Source organism: Cryptotermes secundus, unplaced genomic scaffold, assembly GCF_002891405.2.
Source record: "Cryptotermes secundus unplaced genomic scaffold, Csec_1.0 scaffold586, whole genome shotgun sequence".
NCBI lineage: Eukaryota > Metazoa > Arthropoda > Insecta > Blattodea > Kalotermitidae > Cryptotermes > Cryptotermes secundus.
Genome location: NW_019725009.1, coordinates 80175 through 104538, shown reverse-complemented (window position 1 = coordinate 104538; position 24364 = coordinate 80175). Strand labels below are relative to the sequence as shown.

Below are 24364 nucleotides of genomic sequence, written 5' to 3'. Positions count from 1 at the left end.
AATTGGGGAGAAAAGGAATGCATGTAGGATATTAATGGGAAAGCCAGAAGGAAAGAACCACTGGGAAGACCAAGGCTTAGGCGGGTGGACAATACTAAATTATGTAAGGTTTGAGGTTTTTATGGTGGTGACTATGAAGAAAGTCATCTTCTGGGATGTGGTGCCGTGTAGAAATTGTGTTAACCGACGTTCCTCCGAAACATCGGTTAACACAATTTCTACATGGCACCACATCCCAGAAGACGGCTTTCTTAATATTAAAATTGATCTTAGAGAGATAGGATGGCATGGTATGGATTGGATTGCTCTGGCTCAGGATAGGGACCAGTGAACGGCTCTTGTGAACATGGTAATGAACCTACAGGTTCCATAAAATGCTGGGAAATTCTTGAGTAGCTGCAGATTTTGCTTCTCCTCAAGAAGGGCTCAGCTCCGTAAGTAAGCAAGCTATCCTATGTCTGGTTCACCATGGCTATGTCTGTCAATATATTTTATACATATTGACATATTCAATGAATGCAGCTGCTGTTCAGACATCATTATTAAATGAAGAATGCCGTCTTCTGGGATGTGGTGCCATGTAGATCTTGTGTGAACCAACATTTTGGAGGAACATATCGCCTCCATCTTCAGGGTAGAAAAATCTGTGAGCAAGGCACCAATGTGAGTAGATAGCTAGTAGACCGGGAACTGGGGGCAACCAATTCAGTTGGGCTCTGCAAGGGAGGCTGAGAAGAGGTGGTGAATCAGTTCAGTTGAGAATCAGCAGTCAAGTTCCAGAGTTGTCAGACAGTGGCCAGCCAGGAATCGTGAGCGTGAGAAGCCAATTTTTCCTAGTCTGCTAGCCACTTGCTCATGCTGGCTCCTCACTTGCGGGTATTTCTACCCTGAAGGGGGAGGTGATACGTTCCTCTGAAATGTCAGTTCACACAAGATTACACGGCGCCACATCCCAGAAGATGGCATTCTTCATAACCACTGCTGTGAAGACCTCAAATCCTACATCATTATTAAATAATCTATGGATCAATAATTAACCATTTGTAGAAATCACTATTACAGTAAAAAAATGTAAAATTCTTTATTGGGATGATGTTGACCTAGACTGTTTTGCTGTTGTGTTACAATGGATCCCAATAAAGAATTTTATATAACAACACAACGGGATGCATCCAATGAAAAAAAAAAGATCTAATAAATTAAATTCTTGTTGTTTAAATTCTAGAAAATTTTCCAAATGCTTGTTCTCGAAATTCCTGTCTCAACCACCAAAAAAGCCATTCTTTCACATGCCTACTTTTATTTCATTTAAATACTTTTTCTTTGGTCTTACAAAGTATCAATATTGCTTTACTACTGTTCAACAGAAATAAAAATATTGCTGCATCAGAAATGGTAGGTGGTAAGAAAACTGTGGAAAGTCTGTCTATCTCATCCATGGAAGAAGCGGACATCACAGAAAGAGGAGAAGACTCATATGATGTGAGTGATGGAGATGAGGTGCAACAAGGCATCACCAATACATTCAGTCAGCCATTACATCATTCCCAAGATCTACATCCACATACAGAAATGAAACCAAATACTTCCTCAGGTGTAAGTCAGGTGAGTTAATTTTTTAGTCTTGATCTGATGAGGAAAGCTCAGACAAATGTCAGTGTAATTATTTCAGAAAGATGGTGTTCCAGTGTAAAATCACATTTATTCACCAGAAATACTGTTTTATTCCTTCCACACCCTTAGCTCCTGTCATCAAAGTGTTCACTGAATCTGAGCGGTGTGCCATCCACTATGAGCCTTGTTTCTCTGTGTGATATAAGGTAAACGTATACTAATCTCTCTACATATTCACCATAACACAAGAGCATGCTAGACACAGCAGACTGGCCAGTTTCAGGCTCCAGGCTCCAGCCACTTGACTCTTACAATAAGAACCCTGGGGCGACCTGAATGGATATGGAGATGTCAACATGGCAGTGAAAATAAAAATCCGTCTCTGAAACTGAATTCCAGTGAGCCAATTTGTGTCAGTTACTGTACTGCCTGAGCTATCATAGCTTATAGACAGACATAAAACAAGTGTGATGTTATGTTAATTTGAGAACAGTACCAATATACACAGTACCTTGAAGCCTTAATACACAGATCCTCACAAGATAAGGATTCAGTGACAGAAATAAACTAATTTCAATACATTCGGCAGTTTCATATCTTGATGAACAGTTTATTCATATAATAATAACTGGTTAATTTATTAATCACTGAATTAAACATTTTCATTTCATTAATTTCTGTGTATCACTTCTTATGACAAACATAGGCACCATCTTCTAATGGATGTTAAAGTTACACTTCAGTATACGCAGCATCATGGTGTACACGAGACATGGGTATAAGAGTTCATGCAGTCTATTCTCAGAACACAATGAAGGCGACTGGCAAGCTACATTCTCTGGCTGCTTTTAGCCCAAAGGAAAGAACTCCTGGTGTCATTCCAAACTTACTGCTGAAGAGTATCCCTACTGAAAATATAAACATAGGCACACACTCTGTAGCCTGTAACTTTAGACTAAGCAAGCTGTCATGGCTCCTGCCAGGTTCTAAAAGTACATTTCTACTCATCACTGTTGCAGTTTTTCATTCAAGCAGCATATTCATTCATCCTTATACAGAAGTTTCTACACTGTGATGTCCGAAAGGCTTCACAGTTGTTTCAGCATGGTATATATAATGGTAAAAATGTAACAACTAATATTACCTGTATGTCAGTCAGGTAAAACTTCCAAATTTTGCTGGTATTTTGTGCATAAATAAGTAAAGCACTAACTTGATCTTTTCAGACTATCATAAAGGATCTCTCATCTGATCTTGAGTCCCCAGGAGGAAACAGAAGTGTTCTCAAGACACCATCATCATCACTGGGTAGTATTACAAAGAAAAGAGTTCTGTTTGTAGACCAGGAAAATGAACTGGCTTCCCAAAAGAACCAAGAAACTGAAGATAGCATGACAAAAAGCTCGTCATGGAATGCATCTAAAATAGTGGCCACCTCAGAACTTCATCAGAGTGCTGAAACAACGGCAGTAAAACTGCTGTCATCCTGGGACTCTTCACCTCTGACAGGCTTAAAGAGATCTGTGACATCTTCAAATCAAAGCAGCACAAGGAACTCTGATTCTGACAGTGACTGGGGGCATTCCAGGTAAACTGATGCTTGAATACAATCTCCAGTGCACTCTCCACTGTTTAATGTATTGTTGGTAGTACAAACCTGTCTGCAGTCTGAAAGAAGACCATGGAAATCTTTGATGGCACTGATCAATTCCAATGTCATAAAACAGTCAAAGACTTGGTCTGTAAGTTGCCTTGTTTCAGCCTCATGTATGGTCGTCCCTGGTTCTTTGTTATATATTACATATTTATCCGCAATTTACTTAACAGTATAATTGGTAACTCAGACAGACTGACTGGATAATGGTGAACTGTAAATGATGTGGACAGAAATGGGCATGATCCGATTTAAGATACACTCCTGACATTTGCTTGGAGGGACTGAAGAAAACCAAGGGAAAACCTCAGCCATGATAATCGGTGTCCTGGCTAATATTTGAACTTGGCACATCCCAAGTACAAGTGAGAAGCATTACTGCTTGAGCCAGCTTGCTTGGTCTTGTCCTGCCTTGTAACTTGTTGTTGACAAGTATGGAATTTTATCTAACACTGATGCATTGTTCATTTATCCCAAAATATCTTACTTTCTTTTAGAGTCAATAAATGTTCTCATTTCATATATGGGAGGACTTAGGTCTGAATTTCAGGCTGGAGACACGCTAAACTGACAAATGTATTTTTATGGGTCAGTCCCACCAAGCACATGCTGAGATAGAACTTTAAATAGGCCATGATTCTCTGTATTATTTCCAAGTCATTATACAGAAATCATACTGTTCCAACAGTACATAACCCATGCAGTTGTATTCTGGCAGATAAAAGCTGGATTTATCTTTGGCTACTGGAAAGAAAATGTAGTAGTCATTAATCTCAAATGTAGAATTTGATTTCTCATAGCAGTGGTTATCTCCTGGGATGTAACACTATGTAGTCTGTTGAAAGTCAATGTTTCAGAGGAACATGACACCTCCATCTTCAGGGTTAAAGAATAAGCCAAGCAGGCATTGCTCTGCTTGCTACCTGCTTCATGCTGGTTTCTTGCTTGGCTTATTCTTTGACCCCAAAGATGGAGGCAACATATTCCTCCAAAACATCAGTTGACTTTCAAGAGACTACATGGTGTTATATCCCAGAAGACAGAACTCTTCATTACTCTCAAAAATTTTAACATGATGTAGTTTGTAATCAAGAAAGGTAGGCTGTTATCTTAGTCCTCCTCCTACAGAACATACAAGAACTTTTAAACCACTTTTCATGAACCTTATAAAAATGAAATCATTGGAGGTCATTGTCATCAACCACATGAACATCGCAGTAATTCAAATTTGTAATGTGATAATGATACTTGCACCATGCACCAGTCCCTTTAATTTGTTGCTACATACAAGGGCAGTTCATATTAAACCCATTTGGGGATTGTTGTAGGGAAGGAGCAGAAGTTGTGTAAAAAAATGGTAAAGCTGTGCCTAGAAGGGGGAGGGGGGGCAGAATCCTTAGGATTCCATTATAAGCAGATTTTACTGTACACCTATTTAGTACAATAAATCCCCAGTTAAATGAACCCTTAAAAATGTGTGATACCTAGAATGATTGTGTTCAAACAGAAAACATGTATATTACAGTTTTCTTGAATTAAAAGACCACATATAGGTACAAATACTTTCCCAATTATTAACTTTTATCATCCAGGAATAAAGGTTTTAAAACTTCCAGCACTGCAGAGGAGCAGCCATATTATAATTCAGTGATAACAGTTTATCATCAAGGAATATGGGAATTAAAATTTTGCATCTCTGCATGTCTGGCAGCCATATTTGAACTCCAGGGTTACAATATCAGTATTGAAAAAATGCAGTGCTCAGACTGCTGGACTATGCAATGTGTCAACCCTAATAATCTCTGCCCAGCCAGTAACGATTAAGGTCAGTATATTTATAGCATTATTCTCTTGTGTACTTACAGTGCGCTGAACACTATGGAGCATGCTGGGTCTGCTCGCAGCTATGGACAAATTAATGTGAGCACAAAGCAGAGTGATAAAATTGCTCAGATTTCCAAGAACATTGAGAAACAGGTAAGCCAGCAATATCACACTTTCAGTCTCTCTCTAAAATAGCACGCAATTGCCTGTCAGTTTAAAATCACTCCTCACAAACACACTAAATTATGCACAACATCAAACAAGTTTAAATAAACTACTACAATTGAGAGTTGACCTTTCAGTAAGAATTGTGAACAGAGAATATGTAGACTTGAAGAAGAAGAAAGTTACATAAAGAAGAGCTTCATAATTTGTATTGTTCACCTAATATTACAGGTTCATTAACCTTTATTCACTGTCCCTTACACTACTATGACAGAAAGTGTGAGTGGTCCAGCTGACTAGTTTTGCACTTTATCACTACCAATACTATTAAATTGGAATTAAATCTGGTCACCAGCCCCACCATACCCAATGATTTAAAATCATCCATTCCAGGACCATATCATGGATAAGATAGGGAGGATGTAACATATATATGGGAGAAATAAGGAATAAATACAAAGTTTTGGTTAGGAAACCTCGATGGAAGAGATGGCCCAAGAAGTGTTGGTAATACGAGTACAGTGGAACCTCTGTTTAATGTGGAATTTGACAGATCCCAAGTCAAAATGCATAATATTAAATTAATTTAATTTAAGATTATCATATCAGCAGTTAAGAGGGTAGGGTTTATTAGTGACAGGATGTCATGTAAAACTAAGAAGTCACTGGTGTGATATCATTCTTCTGAATGTTCATGCCCCAACAGAGGACGAAATTGACAATATGAAGGACCGGTTCTATGAAGAACTGGAACATGAATTTGATAAATTCCCTAAATACCACATGAAAATTTTGTTAGGAGATTTCAATGCTAAAGTAGGTAGGGAAGACATTTTCTAACAAACAATTGTGAATGAGAGTTTACACAAAATTAGTAATGATAATGGATCCTGAGTAGTAAACTTTGCCACATCAAAAATCTTATTGTCAAAAGTACAATGTTCCCACATTGTAACATTCATAAATGTACTTGGACATCTCCTGATGGGAAGATACACAATCAAATTGATCACATATTGATAGAGAGGAGATGGAATACAAGTATACTTGATGTCTGATAGTTGAGGGCAGCAGATTGTCATACTGATCACTATCTGGTGGTGGCAAACCTTAGGAATAGACTGGCAGTGAGTAAACAAACAGTGCACAGTTCATATGGAGAGGTTCAATCTCAAGAAATTAAATGAGGTAGAGGATAAAGAGCAGTATCATGTTGAAATCTCAAATAGATTTGCAGCTTTGGAAAACTTAAAGACACTAACGTGGATATTAACAGAGCTTGGGAAACTATTAGAGAGAACATCAAATTGCCTGCCAAAGAAGCATAAGCCATGGTTCAGTGTAGGATGCTCAGAATTATCAGACCAAAGGAAACAAGCCAAATTGCTGTGGTTACAGGATCCAAGTGAAATAAATGTGGATACTCTGAACAATATAAGACGTGAAACCAGCAGGCATTTCAGGAGCAAAAAGAGGGAATATCTGAAAGACAAAATTGATGAGCTTGCAATGATCAAAGAGGGGTTACCAGCCTAGCAGTAACTTAGTGAAGGATGAGAACGGTGATCTGCTTGCAGATTCCCACAACATTTTGAATAGGTGGAGGAACTACTTCTCTCAGTTATTGAATGTACATAGGATCAGTGATGTTAGGCAGACAGAAATCGATACAGCTGAGCCGTTAATACCTGATCCTAGCCCTTATGAGGTTGAAAGTGCTATTTCAAAATTGAAATGGTATAAATCGCCAGGTAGTCATCAAATTCCGACAGAACTTATTCAAGCAGGAGGTGAAATATTACGTTCTAAGATCCACAATCTAATTACTTATATTTGGCATATGGAAAAATTGCCTGATCAGTGGAAGGAGTCTATTACTATAGCAGTTCACAAAAAGGGTGTTAAGACTGACTAGTAATTATCGTGGGATATCACTGCTACCAACTTCTTACAAAATTTTATCCAATATTCTTCTCTCAAGGTTAAGTCCATACATAAATGAAATTATTGGAGATCATCGGTGGGCATTTCGACCTAACAGATGAACTACTGATCAGATCTTTTGCATTCATCAGATACTGAAGAAAAAATTTGAGTGTGAGACAGTACATCAGCTATTTGTAGACTTCAAGAAAGCCTATAACTCAGTTAGGAGGGAAGTATTATATAATATTCTGATAGAGTTTGGGATACGCATGAAAATAGTTAGGCTGATTAAAATGTGTTTAAATAAAATGTATAATAAGGTCAATATAAGTAAACATTTGTCAATAATTTTCCTATACAGAATGATCTAGAACAAGGAGATGCTTTATCGCCACTTTTTCAGCTTTGCTTTAGAATATGCCTTTACGAAGGTCCAGGAAAACCAGATGGGGCTAAAATTAAATAGGACACATCAGCTGTTGGTCTGTGCCGATGATGTGAATCTACTGGGTGATAATATAGATACCATAAAAAAAGCACACAAACGTTAATCGATGCTAGTAAGGAGGTTGGTCTAGAAGTAAACACAAAGAAAACTAATTATATGTTGTCTCATCACCAAAATTCAGGGCAAAATCATGACATAAAAATAGGTAACAGATGTTTTGAAATTATGGCACAGTTCAGATATTTGAGAACGACTATAAGAAATCAAAAAATGATTCAGGAGGAAATTAGAAGGAGACTGAATTTGGGTATGCTTGCTACCATTCAGTCCAGAACCTTTTGTCTACTGTCTAAAAACAAAAAATTAGAGCATATGAAACTATAATTTTGCCCGTGGTTCTGTATGGGTGTGAAACTTTGTCTCTGACATTAAGGAAGGAACATAGACTGAGGGTGTTTGAGAACAGGGTGTGGAGGAGAATATTTGGACCGAAGAGACATGAAGTAACGGGAAGTTGGAGAAAACTACATAATGAAGAACTTCATAACTTGCACTCTTCTCTAAGTATAATTATAAGTGGCAGTCAAATGAAAATGGGTCTCCACCCATAACTCAAACAGTGTGCAAGTTGGTAACACTGGAATTTGCTTATGGTACGAACAACTGGTCGGGACTCGGGATAGCACAGTGACAATGTGCCCTTGCACACTAGCCGTTTGTTTGTTGTCCTGGAAGTAAGGTTAGCGCTACGTGTGGTCATCCAACATCAGTAATGGAGGCAGGTAAAGAAGAACAGTGAAGTGTAGTGTGTTTTTGACTGCTGAAGGAGTAGAGGATGAGAAATTCATCGCCGCATATCTGTTGTTTATGGTGAACACAGTATGTCACGTTCGCGTGTAGTGGCGTGGCATAAGAGATTCCGAGAGGGATGTGTGTCACTGCAAGATGATGCTCGCCCAGGACAGGCTTATCGTGTCATCACTCCTGATGTTATTGCTGCGTTGGATGGTCATGTCCATGCAAACCGACAGATCACTGTGGAAGAAATTAGTCTTTTGATGGGAATAAGTCACGGTTCCATACACACCATTGTGACAAAACACCTGCTGTATTGTAAAATCTGGGTGCAGTGGGTTTCACATCAACTCAGATAATGGCTGCATCCCTGGGTCACTTGCAATGATTCCATGAGGAAGAGTATGCTTTTCTGTCCCGTATTGCCACTGGGGACAAAACTTGGTGTCAGCATTTTGAACCCGAGAGCAAATGGCAGAGCCAACACTGGAAACATGTGAATTCTCCCCCACACCGAAGAAATCCAAAGCCATACACACAAGTTCCGGTAGTGATGATGACGTTCTTCTTCAACTGCAAGGGCCCTCTGCTTGTCGAATTTCTCGAGCATGGGGCCACAACCAGTGCACAGCGCTATGAAGACACTTTGCAGAAACTGAGACATGCCATAAAGTCGAAGCGCCCTGGAATGCTATCGAACAGCATTACCCTTCTTCATGATAATGCGCTCCCCCACACTGCCAACTCTGTGAGGAATACGCTAAAGAGCTTTGGTTAGGAAGTGCTTCAACATCCCCCCTACAGCCTAGATCTCTCCCCATGTGATTTTCACATTTTTGGAGACCCGAAGAGAGACATTCATGGACATCGGTTTGCATCGGACGAAGACGTGTGTGGCTGGGTAAAGATGTTCCGTAGACAGCCAACAATCTTTTTCAAGGATGGAATTGACCATCTTATCTCCCAGTGGGATAAATGTATTAGCAGTTTTGGAGATTATTTTTGAGGTAAGAAATGTTCTTTAATATGTTTTGGCGTCTAACCCGTTTTCATCTGACTTCACCTCATAGAAAGATGAAGTCATGGAGGATGAGATGGGCAGGGCATGTAGCATGAATTGGGAGAAGAGGAATGCATATGGGATATTGAAGGGAAAGCCAGAAAGAAAGAGGCCACTAGGAAGGCCAAGACATAAGTGGGCTAGTCATTGCTCAGGATAGGGACCAGTGAAGGGCTCTTGTGAACATGGTAATGAACCTTCAGGTTTCCAAAATGTTGGGAAGTTCTTGAATGGTTGCACAATTGAGGGCTTCTCAAGGAAAGCTCAGCTCTGTGAGTGAGTGAGTAAGATTATCCAAAGTTTAGGGTTCAAATCCATTGCTTCCTAAAGAAACCTTAAATGGAGGCATCATTGCATATATTAAACAACAATAATAGTAACATTAAAGATTAATTTCCAAGAAATGATGGAAGGGTGTAGGCTGGAACCATCTGGTTTGGGATATGGTCCCATTTTGTAAACAAAATAATGAACCTATAGGTTCTGTAACAGCAGGCAATTTCTTGACTGGGTGAGTAATATCTCCTCAAGGACCCTACATCACAGACATTTACAGTACAATCCTGATTTAAGTTTTTACGAGATCCCTTCAGTTTGCGTTAATTTTTTCTGATTCAGCTAAAACCCCATATATTTCCGTATTTCGTATTAAGGGGGTGGGTTTCCCCATGCACTTAGACCGGTTAGTGGTCCATTGTGTGTCCCCCTTTAATTTCTACTGTCTCCATACCCTACCGGTACTGGTGCTTACTATCAGCCCCTTTCTGCCAGCAAGGTTCCAACCTCCTCTGGCAGTGGTATCTAATAGTTAGTCCCTTTCTGTCAGAGAGGTCCCCCTCCTCTGGCAGTGGTACCTAATACTTCCCCCATCTACCGGAGGAATTGGAAACTACTTGGGCGGGAAATGTTGCCTAATTTTGCTCAGAGGTCTCCTAGAGACATGAAGTTCTTTTACGTGCCGTAAATCTATGACACGGGACCCACGGCTTAAAGTCCCTCCCAGAGGACTTGTTCCCTGAATTTTTCCACCCTTAAAAATTCCACGACCTCTGCCGGGTTTTTGAACCTGCGTACTACAAGTCATGAGGTGGGAACGTTACCTCTAGACTACGGAGGCTGCTAAAACCCCATATAAATAATTAATAATTTCCCCCAATTTATTGGTTATCATTTTAATGTTTTATCTGCACTCTGCAAACAAAATTCCAGTCAGCAGTTTGTACCTCAGTTCAGTACCATATTTACTCAAAACAAAGACTAGGTTTCTTCCCTAATTTTGGAGTTATCTTCATTCTGAGTGTGAAGAATATGCTGATTTTTGAACACTTGAAGCTTTCGGTGGGTTGATGTTTCTAAGATGCAGTAAATGCTAACATTCATGCCATGTTATGCTGCCAGCACAGCATATGAAAGAGAAAGTAAGACAAATACACTTCAAGGAGCCACAAGCTACAATGTTAGCCTAAAAACCACTGAAACTATGAATCAGAAGTTGTAGTTTTTAGACTTTTGTAACATATATTTGTTCACTTTTTGTTAAATTGAATATGTGTAATTGACAATGGAGGATTATTTTCTATTTTAAATCTGTGTAATTAACATTTAAGATTTTTCTCAATTTAAGGTACAGAAATCTTATCCCCAAAAAAAGTAAAGTAAAGCTATCCTTGTAACAGGCCATGAAGGCCCATAGGGTTATGAGACAAGGGTCCCACATTATCTAGACAATCGGCTCAAAGATGGTGGTAAGGTTATCAGCCTTACGCACCAGCCGCGCTTTACTTCCCAGGAAAATTATTTAATTAATTCCTGGTACTCATTTCTTTTAGAGGCTCATTTGACTCCAGGGCCTAGTGCGGCTGAAGGATTCATAAATGGAAATCACTGTAAATACATGCATGGCTTAACTGCAGGCTCTTAGGTAATAACTGCTTTTGGAAAAAAAGTCTGTAAGGACTCACACATAACAATTTCCAGTTCCAGCACCAAGCTGTCTGTTTCAGTTGAGCCTGAGCAGGTTGAAGCCACCAGTAGGAAGTGTGGAGGCCATGTTTCGTGCCACTGGGAGTGAGAAGATTTCAGTCTATCAGGGCACAGATTTAGGTTCCACTAGAATTGGCAGCTCTGTGTCTGACAGTAACTGTGAGAACATGAACCTCAACAACACTACATCAGCACCAGTCCCTAAACCTCGTTCCAACCAGCCTACTCTGGCAACACAGCAAAATTCCAGCAAACTCTGTCTTTCTGACTGGGATCTGGAAGACTTTGATGAATAATAACATATTTATGTGCAATTTTACTATGGAAATGATTGACAAATACACAGATCATGCCCTCATTATCAATATGATGTCTGTCTTTTTTAGCATGCATACAATTTATTCTCATAACAAATGAGAGTTGTTTACACAGCAAAAGATATTGCAACATACAGAAGCTGATTACAAACTGAGAGCTAATAAAGAACTACATACACAAAGTGAATTAGAAATATTACACAAATAACTTGTTCTGAATCAGAACATAGACGTAATTATGTGTCTTCTTGCAGTTATCAACAGCACTCACAGGTAATTGTAATGACTTTACCAAATAAGATTATGTATTAAATTAATAAACCATGTAATATGAAAACATTATTAACAAAAATATGAACTGTTATTACAGTGCAGTCTTTATTCGCACCTTCATAGTTTTCTTTGAACTCCATACCAAGAATTTCACCATACCAGACAACTTAAGAATTTTGCATTTACTGTGTTACTGCAGGTAATAATCATGACTGCAACTGGGATAAACACAAGAGCAAAACAGGAGACCTGAGAATAAATTTGCTCAAGTTTGTGTGATGGACTGTGCATTTGAAGCACAACAATTAATAAAACTGATGAAATGGAACACAAGTTTTCATAAAAAATTATAAGTACTAAATTTCCTACCATAAAATGGCTGACATATTGGTAATCTTTAGGTGCATGAAAGTGGTACTAACCCATCTAAATTGAAATAAATGCAGCAATGATTTCATTCAGGGAAGTTTTCTTAACCCTGTCATTACACAATGATGTGCTAAAGATTAAGCTGGAACAGCCAGGCTGAACAAGACATATGAGACCCTTATGTCCAAGATAAACAGTAGAAAGTGTTTAAAAGTACTATATGGTTGTCACCTTTTAACATGTGTGAATTACGTGCAAAAAAAGTAAGCCTTTTTCTCTCTCTGTATCACCCAAATTGGACTCAGCAAGCCTAGCAGAATCTGCTTCACCAGACAAATCAGTTCACTGGCAGGGGCAAGATTAACCCAGTGGTTACTGTCTGTACCACCCAATTTAATATTAAAAAACTGCATTCTGCCCATAAAATGTTACATATGTTTTATGTCATTTTCAGAATAAACAGTAATTTCTTCCCTAACTAGTATTAACCAGTTGGCCTTTGTAATGCAGACAATATATATGTTCTCTATGAGATAAACAATCTTACATATCACACAGCTGCAGAGTTTGTCATTAATTCTGAGGATAATCTTATTTACAATTGAAATAAACTTTCAGAAAGGAACAAAGAACAGGTGATTTTTCACTAACCAGGTAAAATTCTGTTAACTCATAAAGTAGCAAAAGCTACCTTCAATGGTGAACAGTCTGGTAAAACCTAATAACTTTCCTAATAATAATGTGACTCAGGATGCATGAGAAAGTACAGACTCTACATAACCACTCAGGAAAGGTGAACATATATCTCTGCATCTTATGACTAAATGCTAAAAAGGGAAGTCTATAAGCAACATATTGATACAACCGCATTACACTGGTAATTAGCAACAAAGCACACCTGCATGCACATGGACAAAGTTTAGCAAGAGACCGTACTCCTTTATCAACAAAATATCCAATCCACTGTACACAGGACAGCCGAGATGATACATGCGCATGTCTTTCAACACAAAGGTAATATCACTTGCAGGTTCTTTAAATCACCTGGTTAAAATTTACAATGGATTTAAGACCTGGGAATTTTCACAGCATTAGCAGTGTCACCATGAATTTGTTCTTGTTTGATTATGATGTCAACCTGAAAATAATGTGATATATAATTCAATAAAACATGTTCCCATAAAGCTAAAGATGTTTTACTTCAGTTTTCATGTCTGTTTCAATCAAATTAAAACATAATATTGTGAAAGCCCATGTAATGTTTCTCTAAAGCAGCACTTCCTAAGCCAGAATTTGTTGTGGCAGTATACATGAAGAAAATCCATTCAACAACACCTTTAGATAAAATTTTATCAAGGATGTTCTAAACTAAGTAAAATATAAAAGATGCAAAAAAAGTACAGTGAAACCTCCAATTGACATTCCCACATTTTACAGTTTCTATCATATAATTTCCTCCATTTCATGTTCAATACCTCCTAAAGGAAAATGCTGGGATAGTACCTTGATTTGGCCATAACCACTTCCTTACACATCCTTTCCACTTCATTATTAATGAATTATCTTACCACTTGATGCTATATAGTTTCTGGACTGAAAGTGTCTTTAAATAACTCACAGAAAAATTAATGTTCAAATCCACTGTTGCCCATAGAAATTTGAATAGGCCTTCACTGTACAGTGTGGTTGCATTTTATGCAAATTTGAAATAGTGTGATACACAAAATTAAAGTCTCACTTTATGCACAAAGTTTGAAACAATGTGAATCCAAACAAATATTTGGCAATACTCACATATGCGTTTATTCCTGAGAAAACTTGTCTTGAATTATATGAAGTCTTCAGGAACGCATCCCTCGCATAAAGTATGACCGCACTATATCAAGTTTGTTCAGGCTTGCCAAAGAGAGAATCCAAGGTCTGAATGAAACTTCATTTCATCTGAAGTTATTTCTGAATTTTTATACTATTCACGAAAATAACTGGCAGCCATTCTGCGGCACAACAAACATGAATCCTGAACTGATTAAAATAAGCATAGATTGGAGAAGCAAATACAATTTATATATTATAAATAACTCAATGAGTATCTCTTTTCGTACTTTTCTTATTGCATCCTTAATGTGGGTTTGTTGTATGCAGATATCCTATGATACTGCAACAGCAGAAGGAGCTATATACAAAGACACCAGGTTCCGGAAAATATGAAATCCTAGGACTTAGGACTTATATTAACTGTTCTTTGTGTACCCCAAGTTGAAATCAAACTTTATTTGTTTAATTTTCATGCTCGCATATTTTGCGTTGCTGCCAAGTTCCTTTTCATTTTACACATAACATATGGCATATACTTTTAAAAGCATTATTAATAATGTATACAAGATCCAATGGAATGGAACTGATGACTGTGTTGTTCTTAACGGCACATCATCGTAGACTATTTTGGTCCATGTGACTACAAATGGGTCAGACGATAAAACGGGCAGAAAAATATACCATATTCAATAATTCGATGATAAAAGTAATAAAAATGCCAGGCTGTAAAGGGGTCTGTCAATGAGTTTACAAAACACAGGCAAGAAACCTTAGTGTGACATAAATATCACTACTTCAATAGACATGAACAGCCCAATCCTGTTCCAGAATGTCAAAACATTTGGCCTACTATAACAGTCATCTCCTAGGAGAGTGGAAGCTATCTTTACTATAGAAGATAAGGGTTTTAAAAGATGGCACATATGCAACTCCATGGTCTCATGGTCAATTCACTCAGTTCAATTTGGTATATGAGCGATTTTCACTAAAACTTATAAACCAATATGAATCTGGCTGGACTGTATCCAGAATGCTGGATTTGAGACATTTACATAAACTTACAGAAGTTCCTCAGCTCTTCTTACTGCAGTGCTCAGATTTGCTGTCCCATGTAAGGGGCTGGAACAGGCTGGCCAGATTTACAACACTGTACGCACTGTGCCGGAGAGTTTGCTCTGCCTGCTCTCGCAGCTTGTCATAAGCCTTTTCCAGCTCTAAGCTGTTTGGACCTGATAAAGTAAAATGAATCTTTCAATCATGGGGACCCATCGCCACATCATTTAAGACAACAAAGCACAAATTCTGTAGGACAAAGGATAATGTGCAGCTCAACGTAACATCAAGGTGGAATGATTTCATTCTGAAGCATGGAAATATGAATTATTGAATTCATCACAACACACATGAACTCCAATTATCAAATGGCTCCATATCAATAATTCCACATACATATGTATGTCCATCATCTACAGCCATGTCCAGTTCCACCAGTCAGTTACCATACTTTCCTGTGTACAACATGCACAACAGTTTAAGGCCATATAATAAATATGTTTATATATTTTTTTTTTTATATCTTCTTTGTTAATATGTGATTTTGAGTTTTCCTCAGAGATGGTGATGATGTTGAGTTTTTGGCTTTATCGTAGAATGCCTAAGTAACACACTTCTGCAATGCTAGTGATCCTGCTGGGTATTGAACCCAAATTCCTCAATCATTCATTCCATAGCCTAGTTGCTTTACTGACAGAGCTACCACTATTCACATGTCGACACCAAAATATTATCAGTACTCACAGAATAGACATGACACACTTAAACAGAAGACTTTCCACATGTCTGTGACCCACTACATAACTTATGTTGAATGCAGCATGTCATCAACATTTCACAATTCATTCCTATGGTAACCCAAAATTATGTGCTAGCAATAAAAAATTTGAAGCTTACAAAAGTTCTTATATATAAATAAGTATAACAATTCTGCCAAACTCAATTAGTGAAATTTAAAAGGAAACTGGATCATTAAATTATTAGTTTACAGTTTACATCACATAAATTGGAGCATGTGAAAGAAAGGCAGTGCTACAGTTTCCCTTGTATTCAGGCATAATGTAATGACTGACTGACTGACTACTAAATTGCTGCTGGCCTTCACCAGCACAGAGTTCCATATTTTACAGCCAGAGAGCTTGGGGAGCCTTCAGACAGTGGTTACCAACTTAGTTTCCCAAAGTTATATCTTCTCAGAGGCTACAAAACAACAAAAAAGGTATCATACTGGAGTCAGTTTGAACTTCATGTGGTACATGTAGCTTTCCTAATCTCCTTGTCTTTCTAAATCAAGGATATAACTGGTACACACTCACTGACTACATTATGAATATTAATGAGTGAATCCCAAATGCCTGCTTTAAACAGATCATACAGTGCTCTATTCAAATGTTCTACTCACGCTTATCAGTCACTCTGGACAGATCAAAGATGTGTTGAAAGAAGCTGAGTTGTGTATACAGGTCATACTCATTGTACTGAAAGAAAGAAGAAGCTGTTAAGGTACCATACGTTAATCAAGTAGACACAGTGCTCAAGATATTATGGCTGAATCACAAGGAAGAAGTTAACAGTTATAAATGTAAATACTGCTTAAACATATTCACCAAATTGCCACACTGTTACCAACAAAAATACATTTTACAAGAACATTCAGTCTGGTAAAACATTTAACAGGTTAGGAAAGGTACACATAGCACAATAATTCTGGCATGCTCATTGTGTCATCTCTAGATATCTTAAGTTCTGACATGACAGGGTAACAATGGTTTCTGTTTAATTATCATAAAGATCACAAGACTTCCAGAAAAGTTATACTGGGCATTTCTTTTCTCTATACAACTTTTATTCAAGACATTTTTTTGTTTCAATGAATATTTATCCAGTTACAATTTATGGCTTCATGTATAGTGTCTGTTCCTGTGTGATTTTAGTCAAAACTGGAATATGTTACTTATAAATCACCAATATCCTGAGCAAATTCAGTCCCGTTCACAACTCCGTACTGAATCCATATTGATATTGTAACGTGTTTGGAGTAGGTACTTCCATCGTAACGCAATAACAGTGAGCCATTGCGTAGAGAACGCCAAAACAATGAACGTGTCTCCCCAGAGATCAACAACAGAAGGTTTGTTGCATAACAGCGGACTGTCAAAACAGCAGAAACGGAACCATGAGGAATGGTGTCTGGTATCCAGTCCGCATAACCCCTATATAAGAGAGTTGGAAACAGAGCCAGATAGACATGTGCGAATGAGTCAGTCTTGGAATAGCCACTGCTGAAGACAGTTGGGATCCAGCCATGGTCAAGGACAGCTGAGATGTCGCATTGAAGTAGAGGCAGTAGTTGTGATAATGCAAGCGATAATAATTGTAAAGTGTGTGAGTGTAGAGGCGAAGCACAATAAATATTCACTACATCCTTGTAGGTGTGAAGTTATTTGTCACATGTTGGGTATGTCATGTGACAAATAAATTCACATGGGTCTCGGATTCAGCGAATCTTTATTGGACACTCACACTTATACACCATACAAGTATTATCGCTTGTGGTATCATGTGGCTTCTGTGACATCTCGATTAGGTTCCAACTGTCTTGTATGAAGGCTCTGTGCTGTTGTAGGTGTTCTGGGGAATGGATACGCGACACTATTCGCCAAGGTTCGATCTCATTGGTTCGGGAATCCGTTGCTTCAGGAATGAGCTCTATAGATTACGGCACTCGACGGCCTTCTGTTGTTCATCTCCGGGAAACGCGTACGTTGTTTCAGCACTGTCTACGCAGCAGCCCACTGTTATTGCATTGCCATGGAAGTATCTACTCCAAACACATTACATTGGCCCCTTCTAAAGGTTGTTCGTCCCGAACAGCCTAACGGTGCATCCTTGGTTTTGTTTCCTAAGGTGTTCATCTTCCGCGTGTTACCTCCGCCCTTTCTTTGGCGTTTTGCCTTCCTTCCATCCGCCCCCGCATGTCACCTCCGCCTTTTCTTTGGCGTTTTGCCTTCCTTCCATCCGCCCCCCTTCTTCCAGAGTGCTCGCCCCGAGCACTTCCAAGGTTCAGCGTTTGTCGGTCCCATTGTCTCACATTCATTCTTCGCTTTCATTCTCCATTCGTCCCTGTTGGGGAGGCTGGTACTTCAACGTTACCAGTTCCTCCCCTTCGGGCCGTTTCCTTTTCCTTTTTGGAGGGGGTCGACCCCTCCACAGTGCCCAGTTTTTAGTGCCCTGTAATGGGACAGCAGATGTGAAAATCTGCTTTGGGATTTCCAATCCCTTTACCCTCCTGTGGATCTTGTTGAATTCCCACTTTCTTCTAGACTGTAGCTGGTCCTCGAGGTCTCGATTCCTGGTCAAATTGTTGCCTTCCAGGTTCATCTGTTGTCTGCCTCCATGTGTCTGTCCTTACCGTGCTCCTCGTTCCACACTGTCCCCGGCATGAACTTTCCTGGCGGCATTATCCTTACCCCGTACCACTCTTGCACGTTGGGTTGTCCTAGTCCTAGAAGCAACCAGTTCTCTCCGTGGGTGACACTTCTCCTGGGCAATGTACAACTTTACGATGTCTCTCTTGTTTCGTGCCACTGCTGCGCGATGGGACATTTTCTTGTCATTTTCCTGCTTTTGCCATGCTACTGTTGCATGGTGGCTCGTCCCTCTGTGGATGTTGGCCAATTTCTTCTGGGGTCCACAATTTTTCCGCGTTGAATCCTTCAGTTTCTGGCAGCGGCGCTCCATGGCCAGTTTTCGGTCCCTGGGCATTTTCTTCTTCAGTTCTTCGACCAGCATTACTTCGGCATCTTCTACGTGTACTTCTTCTTTCTGTGCCGCCTCAGGTTTCCTGCCCGGTGAGGCCAGCTTCTCTTCTTGACGTGCCTCCATCTCTTGGCAGGCAGTCATCTCTATGTCTTTTTTGGGTTTTATTTCTTCCCGCGTGGCTTTTCTGTCCACTTCGGGTTTGAGTTTGGCCACCGTCTCCTTGTGGCTGGCGTCTATCTTTTCTCGCCAGGATCTCCAATCGGCCATCATTTGTGCATGTCTGGCATCCGCTTTTGCTTGCATGGCTCTGAATTCCTTCGGCAGCAGTTCCATCATCTGCTGTGACTCCATTCTAGCTCGTGTGTAAGCCCAATATTTTAAATTTGTTTCAGAATCCGAACTGATCCCGCTTCTAACACCAATTGTCACATGTTGGGTATGTCACGCGACAAATAAATTCACATGGGTCTTGGATTCAGCGAATCTTTATTGGACACTCACACTTATACACCATACAAGTATTATCGCTTGTGGTATCATGTGGCTTCTGCGACGTCTCGATTAGGTTCCAACTGTCTTGTATGAAGGATAGATCTCGACTGTCGTATGAAGGCTCTGTGCTGTTGTAGGTGTTCTGGGGACTGGATACGAGACACCATTCGCTAAGGTTTGATCTCACTTGTTCGGCAATCCATTGCTTCGGGAACAATCTCTCTAGATTATGGCGGTAATGTGTTTCGTCTCATCCGTTGGCACTCAACGGCCTTCTGTTGTTCATCTCCGGGGAAACACGTTCATTGTTTCGGCATTGTCTACGCAGCGGCCCACTGTTATTGCGTTGCCATGGAAGTATCTCGTTCTCAAACATCTTCAATCTGTATTTTTCCCTCTGAGGGAGCAACAAAATTTTACACACATACACCATGTGAGCGCACGCATGTACACACATTGCTACATGTGTGTATTTACCACATATTCCTGAGTAGCAGATTCTTCTATACAAAATATTTTTCTCCAAAATTCTGTTAACATGATATAATTTCTTTTTAGCTTAATAAACTACAGATGCATACTCACCTCTTTATACATTATAGCTGATCTGCATAAATTACAATGTGGATAGTTCCCTTTCATATCTGTTGGCAGTTGACGTGTGCGATTGGTACAAGCCGGGTCCTCACATATCAGCCAATTCTATTAAAATGCACCAAGCCAGCTCAATGTAAAATGGTATTTAAGCAGCATCACAACTCAGCACATTTAAATACAAATTGCTAATTATAACATTCTGGTTGTCTTTGTATACAAAATACGTGTATTAACTTATAGAGCAAAATTTTGGACATTAAATTTCTTAAACAGACCTCTAACTGAATTCAGGAGACATGAATTTCTTATAAGAATGACTCTTGCAGGTTTCAGAGTAGATCAAGATAAAAACTTGTAAACAATTTTGAGAACTGAGATAAGAACAAGAATATTCTGAACTAGATCAATGTTTTCATTACGACCATTTATAACACTAACCACATATTTGCACTGCACTGAGGTGTACTCTACTTATCCCTTTTGACTTCAGATCTCATTGTTAACAAATCATTGTATTTAAACAATTTAATTTTAGGGTCATGTCCTTTTTCACCATGGAAAGGGATGTGGGAGGGAGGGAGAGAAATCCAGTTTACGTGTTGATTCACTGTCAACTATAATTCTGATGAATCAGGTAGTTTGTGAGCTACTGTGTAAAATGAAAACAGTTACCTGAAAATTCTCAAAGTCTCAGGCTGAAATATCAATGTTCAAATCAAGATCTTTCTTCCTAATTTGATCCTGAAAATTCAAGATTTGCAAACATCCATTTTTTTTTTCCAGACAGTTTCAAGCTGAACAGGATTACAAAATACAGAAAAGATGAATGTTGAAGAAAACACTGTTCAGAGGGATGAAACTAAAATACTGTAATGGTATGAACTTAAAGTGTGACAGAATATAAATAGTTGAAACAGTCAATGGAAGCTGTCAAAGGAGAGATAAAAAAGTGGACGATGGACAAAGTCCGAAGACCCAGTATCTCTGTGTGTTATACACCATCATCAGAATCCCATAGTATCTTCATGAAAAAATGGTGCTTAGGTGGAATTCAAAATGTAAGACTAGGAGACTATAATCATAAAACTGTTAAAACACTTATGGAGTACAATAACAATAAAGGAATGAAAATGGAGGAATCCCAAGAAAAAGAATATGTCCAGTAACCAAAGCACTAGGTACATGGGTATGTGACTTTACTATCACTAACATTTCTCTTCTTTGGGTCATGCACAGAGCTCCAGTTAGACAAGAAATTAGCAGGAGTTCATGCTGCTGTGGCACATAATACATCTGCTGGTGCATATGATGTATAGTCATTTACTCAAAAATGTTTCTTTACCATAATTTCTCTCAACTAAGTACTTCTGGTTTTGAAACAGATCCCTGCTTACCTCATAGTAACGATGGATGAATTTTCGTGTGACTAGTGTGAGGCTGTTCTGAATACTGGCCAAATACTCAAATGGACCAGTAGTGCACTGTGGGTTTGAACATTTCTCAAGTGTAAAATGTGAAAATATATCATCCTGAAACATGACACATTACAATATTAGGGAAACCTATTCAGGTATAAGTTGGCTTTGAATTCATACTGAAAAATTAGGAAAATGTGCAACAGTCTTCCAAGTTTGAATGCTGTGGCTGTAAAAATCAACTACAACTTTCATTAGCCACTATTAGGTTCTTAAGTTACAACAATTATGAAAAGTACTGTCGTGGACACCTCAAATCAAATTTAATACATTTTTTACATAAAAACATGAAGCTAGAGGTACTAGAAGTTGTTTGTCAAACTCTTCTTCTGGAACTGTATATATAAACATTGTTGTACCAATAATTTAATGTCAATTTGCACAAATCTAAGCATTCATAAAATCAAAGAGAAAAACATGATGAATAAGGCTTACAGTTTTCTTGACAGGATCATCCATAACAATCTCTGCCTTGCAAAATTCATTCTTGCATACAAACTTGAACCTGAAACACAGAATAAATATTTTACATACACAATCTTGGCAACAAGTGCTTTTGTGGCACCACTTTCACAATACAGTATTCCCCATATTCCCTGTGCTAAAGGGGAACTGATATAAATAACAAAAGAACTCAAATAATCCAAGAGTGGAAGACCAGTCATTTTTGCATACAGAAATTCAGAAATGTACACACTGCACCTGACTTGTTTAATTATCTAAAAAACAGCAAGCCCAATGAAAAAAGTGCACTGAACAAAGAGTGCAACAAACATTTAGCAATTAAACGTCTATGTATCAAGTCCATCAATAATGCAACAATCACAAAAACAAAAACAACACTGTCCAGTGTGACTATTTAAGCTTTATCACTTGAAAACTCATCACCCTTACATGTTTTGATCCCTACGGATCATCCTCAGAGGGCATCAATACTTTTCCCCGGAAACTACTATTACAATAGGTGTTAAATTATATACATACACATATAATGTCTGAAATACACAATGTACACAATGTTCAACTTTTCATAGTCACAGTAGCCTGATGAGTTTTCAAGTGATAAAACTTAAATAGTCACACTGGACAGTGTTGTTTTTGTCTTTGTAACTGTTAGCGTGACAGACCAGAATGAAACAAATCAAATGCAACAATCATTAAAATATTCACCATTTAACATTAACACAATATGTTTCGGCCACAGACAGCCTAAATAATGGATATCGATTCAGATAACTATGAGTATACGGCATCAGAAATAAGCAAAACTGAAATAACAGGGCTTCAAATACAGGCTTCTATAGACAATGTTTAGGCAAAGGAACTGTCTGTGAACTCAAGTCTGGGGCATGTTCGAGATTATTACATGTGTCTGTTCACAGACACCTGCACACAAACACTCTTTATAATATGAGCAGTACATGATGTTCAAAATTGTGGCCCACAATCTGACTTCCCTCCAGTGATGGAAAACAATGTGGTGGCCTTGAAAAGGCCATTTTTTTCTGCCAAAATGCAATATGAATGCCCAGCCCTGAAAGAGGTCACATTCTTTTCAATATTCCTACTGACCCAAACAATGCTACATCTCATTTTTCTACTTCTATGAGTCTGATTTATGACCTTCCTTGCAACCTGCCTTTATAACCAAAGCACTTCCTTGCCCTCAAGATGGAGGCAGCATGTAACATCAGCATTGCCTACAAGAGTGAACAGCATCACAATGTGAATGACCACCACAATGAAAGCCTCGAAACTTGTATAAGTAAAATTTTTGTGAGAACGGAACACATCAAGAATATGTCAAAAAGTAAATCTGGAAAAATATATCATTTTGTTGTGGAGTGATGCATTCTGATTGCTCAAGAATGGAATCTGTGGACTGGTACAGTTTACTCCTTTAAATCACAGATTGAGTCTTGAGTCTTCAGTCATCATGCTGGGTATTATTACTACAACAAATATTAACCTTTATCCTACTGGCCTTTAAACTCCAGTTGTGGCTGCCGTACGGAATTATTTAAATGCCCGCGCTTAGAAATCCTAAAATTTGAAGTCACTTACTAAATTTGCTCCTATTTCTGCAATTTCTGTGATAAACGAACGAAATAAACGCTGTTTTTTTCTTGAAAGAATATAGAATCAGATATTGTAATTTACAGATTGTATAAAACATGTTAAGATTTTTGCACTGGCTCCAAATAAGAAATTCCACATTTTTGTTAATTTTTCTAGAAGAATTCATAGGTTCTCGGAACGGTTGAATGCATGACCACTTGTGCAACTCGGCAACACTGCTCAAGCTGTGTCTGAAGAAGTTATCATAGTCTAAGTGACGTCCTCGCATTGGAACGCGGAGACTGGCCGAGTTATATAAACTCAGATTGTTACATCGCTCTCAGCTATACAATATGTTTACTGTTCTTACACAGTTCAAAGCTAGCTTTGTTTAAAATTGCGTGCCCATATCAACAGAGAGATAATAGACCTTCTTTCCTGGAAGTTTTCATTCGGAGAATTTCAAACTTTGATCGTCGTGTCGTGTGGAATGTTCTAGCATATTTCAAGCCATCAGCGACTAGGTACAGATTGCTGTACCGACAATTCTGAGAGTGATGTTGAAGGTAGCGAATCAGAAAGTTATTTCGAACGAGACCCATCATTTACTCGGCAACCTGGGGACCACCAGACCAGCGTGGCACGAGGAGTGTGAATAATCATTCAGGTGGAGCTGTGGGCAAA

General features: G+C 38.7%; 2 protein-coding genes across 5 annotated transcripts in view; one reads left to right on the top strand and one right to left on the bottom strand.

The window, feature by feature from the left end:
* LOC111863203 overlaps window positions 1-11781 on the top strand; it is a 39525-nt gene extending 27744 nt beyond the window's left edge. For both annotated transcript variants that reach the window (XM_023849292.2, XM_023849293.2), the window contains exons 13-16: window positions 1368-1605; window positions 2841-3202; window positions 5134-5245; window positions 11490-11781. In XM_023849292.2, coding sequence (XP_023705060.1) covers window positions 1368-1605; window positions 2841-3202; window positions 5134-5245; window positions 11490-11765 — 988 coding nt within the window. In that variant the 3' untranslated portion in view covers window positions 11766-11781. The remainder of the gene's footprint in view (window positions 1-1367; window positions 1606-2840; window positions 3203-5133; window positions 5246-11489) is intronic.
* LOC111863202 (DNA polymerase alpha catalytic subunit) overlaps window positions 1-24364 on the bottom strand; it is a 103073-nt gene that overhangs the window by 12354 nt on the left and 66355 nt on the right. Inside the window, exons 24-29 of one of the 3 annotated variants that reach the window (XM_023849290.2) lie at window positions 22058-22127; window positions 21542-21676; window positions 20136-20252; window positions 16699-16774; window positions 15306-15472; window positions 11849-13566 (exon numbers count right to left, since the gene is read on the bottom strand). In XM_023849290.2, the coding sequence (XP_023705058.1) occupies window positions 15315-15472; window positions 16699-16774; window positions 20136-20252; window positions 21542-21676; window positions 22058-22127 (556 nt within the window). In that variant the 3' untranslated portion in view covers window positions 11849-13566; window positions 15306-15314. The other 2 variants (XM_033750960.1, XM_023849291.2) reach the window with 2 other exon arrangements.